General features: G+C 65.6%; 4 protein-coding genes across 4 annotated transcripts; 2 read left to right on the forward strand and 2 right to left on the reverse strand.

The window, feature by feature from the left end:
* Positions 1–877: 877 nt before the first annotated feature.
* CCDC137 (coiled-coil domain containing 137) lies at positions 878–2,981 on the reverse strand. Its single transcript, XM_059485879.1, has 6 exons — positions 2,724–2,981; positions 2,262–2,389; positions 1,867–2,086; positions 1,530–1,612; positions 1,343–1,422; positions 878–1,204 (listed from the first exon to the last, which is right to left on the reverse strand). Exons 1-6 carry the CDS (start codon positions 2,966–2,968, stop codon positions 1,010–1,012), a joined length of 951 nt encoding a protein of 316 aa, XP_059341862.1. The 5' UTR covers positions 2,969–2,981; the 3' UTR covers positions 878–1,009.
* A 140-nt stretch (positions 2,982–3,121) lies between these two features.
* OXLD1 (oxidoreductase like domain containing 1) lies at positions 3,122–4,864 on the forward strand. Its single transcript, XM_059485880.1, has 2 exons — positions 3,122–3,179; positions 3,681–4,864. The coding sequence occupies exons 1-2, from the start codon at positions 3,144–3,146 to the stop codon at positions 4,032–4,034; spliced, it is 390 nt and encodes a 129-aa protein (XP_059341863.1). The 5' UTR covers positions 3,122–3,143; the 3' UTR covers positions 4,035–4,864.
* A 317-nt stretch (positions 4,865–5,181) lies between these two features.
* Positions 5,182–6,777, forward strand: PDE6G (phosphodiesterase 6G). Its single transcript, XM_059485881.1, has 5 exons — positions 5,182–5,266; positions 5,716–6,014; positions 6,121–6,392; positions 6,467–6,507; positions 6,590–6,777. Exons 3-5 carry the CDS (start codon positions 6,247–6,249, stop codon positions 6,664–6,666), a joined length of 264 nt encoding a protein of 87 aa, XP_059341864.1. The 5' UTR covers positions 5,182–5,266; positions 5,716–6,014; positions 6,121–6,246; the 3' UTR covers positions 6,667–6,777.
* A 384-nt stretch (positions 6,778–7,161) lies between these two features.
* On the reverse strand, positions 7,162–8,879 carry TSPAN10 (tetraspanin 10). The gene is made up of 3 exons (XM_059486031.1): positions 8,796–8,879; positions 7,955–8,523; positions 7,162–7,508 (listed from the first exon to the last, which is right to left on the reverse strand). Exons 1-3 carry the CDS (start codon positions 8,856–8,858, stop codon positions 7,202–7,204), a joined length of 939 nt encoding a protein of 312 aa, XP_059342014.1. The 5' UTR covers positions 8,859–8,879; the 3' UTR covers positions 7,162–7,201.
* Positions 8,880–9,168: the final 289 nt, after the last annotated feature.

The raw sequence follows: 9,168 nt of genomic DNA on the forward strand, positions 1-9,168 counted from the left end.
CCCGCCGCCCGCGGGCACCGCACGGCACCGCGCAGAGTCACCCCCAAGGGCACCGCCACCTTCGCGGGGACAGCAAAGGCACAGGACAAACAGCGTGCAGGGACCGTGCTCGGGGGCGGCAGGGGCCAGCGGAGCAGCCCCGCTGCCGTGCCCGGCCGTGCCCAGCCCCTCCGGAAGCGCGGATCCCACCGGCCCCGCCAGCGCCGGCCGCAGCGCGGCTCCAACAGGGAGCGCTTTGTGCCGCCGGGGCCGCGAACAGCGCAGCCTTTGTCCGGCCAGGTGAGGCTGCGCCGCGCCGGGAGCGGCCCCGGAGCCTGCCCGGAGCCGGGGGCTGCCCGCGGGGGCCGGCGGGGCCGCGGCAGGTGGCACCGGAGACGTGGCAGCACACCTGGCACCGGGGTCACCGTGACCACGCGGGCAGGGATGCCAAGGGCAGGGCTGTGCGTGGCTGGGGCTCAAACAGGGTCACCAATAGTGACAATAAAGGCGAGTGACAGCATGCATGGCAGTCCTGTGGCATGCTCCACGTCCCCAGCACTGAGCCAGGAACTGGGGTCTCCTCACGGCTGAGGAATGAGGCTCCTGCCCCACCAGAGCCCTGCCAGGGCCAGCCTGTGGTGACAGCGACATGCCTGGCACTGTCATGTGCCAGCAGAGCAGTGTCCCTCAGGAACCCCCCAGGAACCCCAGAAACCCTTCAGGAACCCCAGAAACCCCTCAGGAACCCCCCACGAACTCCCCAGGTACCCCTCAGGAATCCCAAGAACCCCTCAGGAATCCCAGGAACCCCTCAGGAATCCCAGGAACCCCTCAGGAATTCCTCAAGAACCCCTCAGGAATCCCAGGAACCCCTGAGGAACAGGGAGCACAGACACGCTCACACCAGGGGCTCCTTTTACTCCAAGCAAGTCCCTGGCCCAGCAGGGACCCAGAGCAGCGCAGTGTGGGGCTGTGGGGCTCAGCAGTGACACAGGACACCCGGACAATGTCCCCCTGCGGTGCCAGGGGCTCAGCCCGGCCCGGCCCGGGTGTGCTCCCGCTCCCTCTCCAGCTGTTTGCGCCTCTGGATGTCGCGGTAGGCGCGGATGACGCGGGCCCGCTCCTCCTCCAGGATGCGCCGGCGAGCCATCGACACCACCGGGGACGCCGGGGACGCCTGGCTGTGACCCAGGCGGGGCGTCAGGAGCAGCTGCTTCCGTCCAGCCTGCAGGTACAGGTGGCACAGCTCAGGGTGAAGGGTAAGACGCCAGGACTGAGCTCCAAGGAGCCATCACCGGCTCGCTGAGGCCACCACGGCCCTCCCAGGTACCCAAGGGTGGGTGGCACTGTCCCCAGAGCTCACCTGCTCGGCAGGACCCCGTCCCCTGGGCCGGGAGGTGATGGTGGGGGGCTGTGTCACCACCTCTCCGAAGGGCACCGTGTCTGCAAGGGAATGGGGGTCAGTGGGGGACCCTCAGGGTGCCCAGCCCAGGTCCCCCTGGTGCTGCCCACAGGGCTGGGGTCACCTCAGCACCCCCACTCATTCTCACCTTGCATCAGGCTCTTCTCCAGCATGGCCTCCTTCTTCTCCTCCCTTTTCTTCCGAGCTTTTTCCAGTTTCCTTTTCTGAAACCTGAAGAGCCACATTACAGCTGGGGCTCAGGGGTGCATGGACAGGGAGCGAGCAGTGAGTCCCCACCCCACAGGAGCCCCCAAATCCCACAGCTCTTCCCCCAGGAGGGTAAAGCAGACTCGTGGCTCTGATCCCAGAGATCCATCCCCACGGAAAGGGCACCCAGTGCCCCCCACCTGCACCCCAGACCTGGGCAACGGGACATGCCACAGGCATGGGCTGGCCCCATCCAGCCTCCAGGGCCCTGCTCTCACTCTTTTTTCCTTCTGGACTTCTCTGGAGCCGTGCCCTCCTTCTCAGGCTCCCTCTGGATCTGGTTCTCGGCGAGGAAGAGCATGTGCTGCACCTCGTGCTGCATGCGGCAGATGTAGGAGCGCTCCGACTCCCCCCTGCCCCTCCTGAACCTGGGCACGGGGATGTCCCCCGGGGCCTTGGGGCCCTGGCACTGCTGCTGCTGCTGCTGCTGCTTCTTCTCTAGGAGAGACGGGTGACATTTCTGCAGCGGTGACACCACGGGGTCCCTCCGGCCGGCACAGCGCGGGTGGGACGTCACCAGAGGGAGGGGGATGTCCCATGGCAGGATCCAGCCGTGCTGTGAGCTCCTGGGCCAGCCCCTGGGCCACCTGCCGGGGCCACCTGCGTGTCCCACCTGCCACCTGCTTCTTCCCGGGCTCCGGGCGCTTCAGGGCCTCGCGGCTGCGCATCAGCTCCCGCAGGCGGAACGGGATCTCCTGCTCCTCGGGGTGCTTGGGCTTCATGTTGTCCTTCTTCTCCTTCCTGGGAAAATGAGCACAGGGAGAGGGCGGCAGGGCAGCACCCGGACCCAGCACCGGGACACCCGGACCCAGCACCGGGACACCGGGACACCAGGATCCAAGCACCGGGACACTGGGATCCATGTATGGAAGGATGCTGGGATTTGAGCACGGTGGGAAACTGACACTCAGGCATGGCTGGACACCGGGATCCGGGCACGGGCAGACACCGGGACCCGGGCAGAGATCAGGGCGCAGACACCGAGAACGGGACCCCCGCCAGACCCACCCGAGACCCCGCATGGGTGCAGCTCCCAAACCGGGAGCGATCCCGACTGGATCCCGCGGGCACTGACCTGCTGCGCAGCGGCACGGCCGGTCCGTGCTCCGATCTCGGTCCCGCTTTCTGTCCCGGTCCCGCATTCCGTCCCTGTCCTGGTCCCGGTCCCGCTTTCTGTCCCTTTCCTGCTCCAGGTCCTGGTCTCCGGCCCTGTTTCGGTCCCGGTCCCGGTCTCTGTCCCTGTTTCGGTCCCGATCCCAGTTTCTGTCGCGGTCCCCGGCCCGGTTTCTGTCCCCGTCCCGGTCCCGGTCCCCGGGCCATGATTCCGCCGCTCCTCACGTGCCCGTTCCGCCGCCACTTCCGGCTTTCTGGCCTCGCCCCCTGCTGCTTATTGGTCACATTTCCCGGCCGCTCCCGCCCCTCTGAGCGCGCCGGGCTGCTATTTGCTGCGAGAGCTGTCACTCGGGGCGGGGGCGGGGCCAGGGGCTGAGGCCGGATGCTGCTGCGGGGCCTGGCGGGGGCGCGCTGGGGGGTGAGCGGGGACAGGAGCGGATAACGGAGGGAAAACGGGGGACAACGGGGGACAACGGGGGGCTGGGCATGGGGAGACACGGGGGAGGCCTCGGGAGGGGCCAGGAGGTGCTGGGTGTGAGATGTGAGCGAGGACGGAGGTGGAACTGGGGTGTCATGGGGGTGCTGGGGATGGGGGGGAACAAGGGGGGCTTGGGGATTGAGAGGAATGGGGGCAACAAGGAGGGGATGGGCATGGGGCTGAGGGGGGTGCAGGGAATGGGGTGGGGGTCAAGAATTTGGGGTGTTGGGAGTGGGATGTGTCAGTGGTGATAGCGGGGGTACTCTGGGAGCAGGGAATGGGTTTTGGAGCAGGAATTGGGGGTTTTGGAGGGATATATGGAGGTGCTGACAATGGGGGTACACTGGGAGCAGAGCGTTCCTGTGGCTGAGCTGGGGGTGCAGCAGTCCCCCCGTGTCCCCCCCAGACTGGCCCCATCACGGGGGTCTCTGTTCCCTGCAGCCCCCAAAGAGCCCCAGGGGCACCCCAGGCCCCCACCCCGCCACCTCCTGCAGTTCGGACAGCACAGCAGAGCCTGGGGGCACCTCGGACACCCCGGGAAGGGACAGCAGGACAGCCACCCCTGATGGCGCCCGTGGGGACCCTCGTGCAGCCCCCCCGGTGCCCCCCCCGCCCACCCACTGCTGCGGCACCGGCTGCCCCAACTGTGTCTGGGTGGGCTACGTGGAGCAGCTGCTGGAGCTGCACCGGGACGGCGGAGCCCAGGCCCTGGCGGCTGTGGAGCAGCACGTGGAGGACGAGAACATCAAAATGATCCTCAGGATGGAGATCAGGCTGCGTGCCAGGAAGGAATGAGCCTCCCTAGACTGAGGGGGGACACCCCTGGGGGGACAGGATCCGTGCCTGGGTGGTTTGGAGTGATTGCTGTGTGCTGAGTGTGCCATCCCGGGGGTGTCACGCGAGGTTGGGTCACCTCCTGCCTCACAGGGAGCTGTCCTTGGGGACAGGTGGTGACTCAGGGCTGTCCTGAGCCCCGGATTTCCCGAGAGCTGGATGCTGTGCCCTCCCCAGCGTGGCAAATCCCTGCCAAGGGCAGGCTGGGCAGCCCTCCTCCTCCTCCTCCTCCTCCTCCTCCTGTGATCCCAGCTGGAATTTAAGCACCTTGGGGGGATTTTCAGCACCTTGGCCATGCCCTGGTGATGGGGAGGGCCGGGGGGGCTGTGCCAGACCCTCCCCAGTGACACCACAAAGCCTCTTAGTGGCCTCTCCGTGGGGGCAGCGTGTGGCACTGAGCACGTGGGGAGCTGCAGCCTCCTGTCAAGGACACTGTCCCTGTCCCTGCTGTCACATCCTGCTGGGCTGCTCTGCAAGGTGCCTTTTCTGCCTCCATCTTCAATCCCCAGAAACTTGTCCCAAACCCCCTCCTCAATCCTGGGGGTCTCACAGCCATTGACACCCACCCAGACCCCCCATGTCATCCCAGGAAAAGGTCCCCAAGAAGCCACCCAGCCCTGAGTGTCACTCACTAATGAACCCCAGTTAACAGCCAGGCTCTGCTCTCTGCCAGGGAAGTAGGTGCTTCTCCATGGAAAACACTCCTGGATTTCTTTAATCCTATTTGTTGGAGCCCAACTAATTGCAATTAGTGGTGGGGGCTGAAGTTCAATTAAAGTGTGCCGAGATTAGTCTGTTTTTAATTGCTTTAGTGCTGGATTAGGGAAGCTTTGGAGCAACACCAGCCATGAGCAGGGGCTGCTGGACCCACCAGGCTGGGCTGGAGGCTGGAATGGAGGTCCCATCACTCCCTGTGGGATCAGGAGACACTGGTGGGTCTCTGGGAATGGGATCCCCCCACGTGGGATCCACTGCCCACGGGCACGGGCAGAGCTAATCCTGAGCCCTCCTCCCCCCAGAGCAGGGGAAGGACACCCCAGGATTACCCCTGGGGAAAGCAGGGAGGTAAATAATCCTATTACTCCCAGGCAGGATAAATCTCCCTCCCCGAAAAGCCCCCCAGAGCATCTCCAGGCCGGAGGGAGCCGGGCTGGGCGGAGGGAGCAGCTCTGGAGCCGGGACCGCGGCGCTCTGTGAGTCAGGGGAGGGGACAGGGGGGTCTTTGCTCTCCAGGAGCATCCAGGAACATCTCCTGGGCTGGGATCCTTGTTCCCAGAGCCGTGTCCAGCTCTGCAGCGGGGCCAAATCCCCCACACCGATCCCAGACGGGGCTTGTGCCCCCAAATTCCCACTCCTGGTGCCGTGGGCCATCCCCTGTTCCCCCTTCCCAGCCTGGGGTACCCCACACCAACCCGGGCGAGCCATGGAGGGTCCTGGCAGTGCCCCGAGGGGTGCCCAGGTGTCACTGGGGTGGGGACAGGGCAGGGAGGAGCAGCAGCGGCCCTGGTGGCCCTGGGGGTGCCCTTCCCTGCCTTTGGGGTTCACGCTGAGCTGGGCTCCCCCAGCCTTGTGGGGAGGGGGCTCTGCAGAGCCCGGCAGGGGCTGGGTGGGAGGAGAAGCTGGTGGCCCCATTTCCCTCCAGCGGGTGCGAGGAGCCGTCCTGTGCCAGCGCTGAGCTGTGGGGAGCACCGTGAGCTCTGGGGAGCACTGGGAGCCCCCAGGGAGCACCATCAGCTCCAGCGAACTCTGTGAGAGCCGGGGAGCACCGTCAGCTCCAGGGAGCACCGTGAGCTGTGGAGAACATCGTGAGCTCCAGGGAACACCGTGAGCTCCAGGGAGCACCATCAGCCCTGGGGAACGCCGTGAGTTCCAGGGAACCCCGAGGAGCACCGTGAGTCCCAGGAAGCACCGTCAGCCCCAGGGAACATCGTGAGGAGTACTGTGAGTCCCAGGGAGCACCGTGAGCTCCCAGGAACCCTGTGAGCTCCAGGGAGCACCGTCAGCCCCGGGGAACTCTGTGAGTTCTGGGGAACACCGTGTGTTCCAGGGAACGCCGCGAGCCCAGGGGAACTCTGTAAGCCCCAGAGAACACCGTGGGTTCCAGGGAACACCGTGAGCTTCAGGGAACACCCGTGAGCCCAGGGGAACGCTGTGAGCCCCGGGGCTACCAGCCATGAGCCTGGAGCCCCCCAAGCTGGAGGTCAAATCGGCCACGAGGGTGAGCGGGGGTCCCGCCACCCCCCGCAAGGGACCCCCCAAGTTCAAGCAGAGGCAGACGAGGCAGTTCAAGAGCAAACCCCCCAAAAAGGGGGTGCAGGGGTGAGTGGGGAACAGCTCTGGGATGGGAGGGGCCCTGGATGGGGTCAGGCCAGACAATTGCTCTTTCCTTGCAGGTTTGGTGACGACATCCCCGGCATGGAGGGGTTGGGAACAGGTATGGGAATGCCACCCCTTTGGTGGGGAGGGCAGGGCCTGGGGGGTCACACTGCCACAAACTCTGTCCTCTCTCTCCTCAGACATCACTGTCATCTGTCCCTGGGAAGCCTTCAGCCACCTGGAGCTGCACGAGCTGGCTCAGTACGGAATCATTTAGGGTTTGGGCAGGCTCACCAGCCCTGTAGTGCTGTGTAGATCAAAGCCCCCCTACCCATGCTGGGGACGGGGGGCTCAGCTTGGAAAAACGCTCATTAAACCCTAACGAGTACAGGAGTCAGTGTTGTGGGCTGGGGAGGAGGGAGAGCAGCTCCCCAGGGCCTGGGGTGGGATGGGCAGGACACAGATGGGGTCAGGATTCTGACGAGGTTTATTTGGGGCTGGACCAGCAACCCCAGACATCTCCAAAGCTGCACACCCTCAGCTGCAGCACCAATGGCAGCACACACAGGACACAGATGGGTTCAGGATTCTGACAATGTTTATTTAGGCCCAAATAAACATTTAGGCAATCCCCACAGTGCCCTCACTGCCACACCCTCCCGAACATGATATGCCCAAGCACCCTCAGGGCCATGAGCACTCCCATGGCCTCCACCAGCAGCAGGGCCCCAGGGCCTGGGGTGGGATGGGCAGGACACAGACAGGTTCAGCAATATTTTACAAGGTTTATTTAGGCCAAAACCGGACAATCCTCACTGCCACACCCTCCAGGCCGTGATATCCCTGAGCACCCTCAGAGCCATGAGCGCTCCCACAGCCTCCAGCAGCAGCAGGGTGACGGCCCCAGCAGCGATGGCCCCGGCCTGGCCCCGCAGCCCCGCGGCCACGGCGGCCCCACAGCCCTCGGTGTGCAGCAGGGCCGCGGCCGCCATGGGGCCCAGCGCCAGCGCCCCAAACCCGCACTGGGCATTGGGCACGGAGCCGCCCTGCAGGGGCTCCCGGCAGCAGGAGGCTGGCACACCGCAGGCCTGCACGCCCAGGGAGCTGCAGTTGAAGTACCTGTGGGGTGGACACAGAGATTCGGGTCATACAGGTTCAGGGGATGGGGTGTCCCACATCCCCCAGCCATGGAACTGGACACTAAGTGTGGGTTCCAGCTCTGCCCTCTCTTTTCTGGGCTCTTCTGGGGATCCCACCACCCTAAACATGAGTCCTCAGCATAGACCCTACAAGGAATTGGGGGGTTTTCAGCCCTGGGGTGAGGATGGGGTCCCACAAAGGAGATTCCCAGGAGATTCTCATCCCCAGGGTGGGGATGGAGTCCTACACTAAGTAGGGTTTTCAGCCCCAGGGTAGGCATGGGGTCCCACACCAAACAGGGTTTTCAGCGCTGTGGTGAGGATGGGGTCCCACAAAGGAGATTCCCATGGGGTGCCACACCAAACAGGGTTTTCAGCCCCATGGTGGGCATGGACTCCCCCACTCTCCCCCAAACCCCGACTCACAGGTTGCTCTCCCAGTCGCGGTAGGACTCGAGGCCACAGCACTGCAGGCTCCGCTGCACCTCATCCACCAGGAACTGCAGGTCGGGATCCTCCTGGTAGCGCAGGAGGCAGAGCAGCAGCAGATCCCGCAGCGCGTCCCGCAGCCGCCGCCGCAGCAGCAGCAGCAGGAGCCCCCCCAGCAGCTCCAGCCCCCCGAAAACCAGCAGGGCGCCCAGGAAGAAGCGCAGCAGGCAGGGGCTGGCTCGCAGGGCGCCCAGGCAGCCGGCCAGGGACACGGCGCTGGCCCCCAGCCCCGCCAGCACGAACAGCAGCATGGGGTCCGAGCCCAGGGGCGCCCCACGATCCCCCCCGAGCAGGGAGCTCTTGGTCAGCAGCCCCCAGACCCCCACGGCAAGGGTCAGCAGCCCCAGTAGGAGGAAGAGGAGGTTCCAGAGGAAGGCCAGGTAGCGCACGCAGCGGCTGAAGGGGCTGGGTTTGGGGGGGTCGGGGTACCACACCCCGGGGTCCTGCTCGGCTGTGTTATCATCGTCATCAAAGGAGGAGTAGGGCAGCTCCACCAGCCTGGATGCCTGCACGGACAGAGGAGCCACTCACAGCCCCCCAGAAATGTGAGCACGTCCCAAAGCCAGACACTGTCACAGGCTCCTGGAGCCACCCCACGCTGCCCTGCTTAGCCCCAAACCCACCCCTGCTCATCACGGGGGGCTGCAGGGGAGCACCCCAAACACTCTGACCCAAGGCACCCCCGGATCCATCCCTCTGCAGACCCCCAGGGATGCAGCACGCTGCTACCCGGGGCTGGGGGCACGTGGGGTGCTCGGGTAAGGGGTGCCAGGGTTACCTGGGGCAGCAGTCGGGTGCCCTCCCCGTGGGGCTGGAACAGACGGATTCTGCTCAGCGCCATCGCCGCTACCTCGTGCCCGGACCCGTCACACTCCCATCATGTGAGGGGCTGCGGGCGGGCTTAAATGGGGCTGTGAGTGCCGCCCCACAGCTGGGCACGATCCCCCGACCCTCCCACGGCCACAGCTGGCGCCGATCGCCCCCTGCCCCACAGCTGGGCCCCATCCCTCCCTCCAACACCGGGGGCCCCTCCGAGGCCACCGGGTGCGCTGCTTGCGTACGGAACTAAAGAGCGAACGCTGCGGCGAGAGGGGACACTTATATCTGTATCACCGAGGCAGCGCGGGGGACCATTATGTCTGTAACACCGA

This window comes from Ammospiza nelsoni, chromosome 19 (assembly GCF_027579445.1).
Source record: "Ammospiza nelsoni isolate bAmmNel1 chromosome 19, bAmmNel1.pri, whole genome shotgun sequence".
Lineage (NCBI taxonomy): Eukaryota > Metazoa > Chordata > Aves > Passeriformes > Passerellidae > Ammospiza > Ammospiza nelsoni.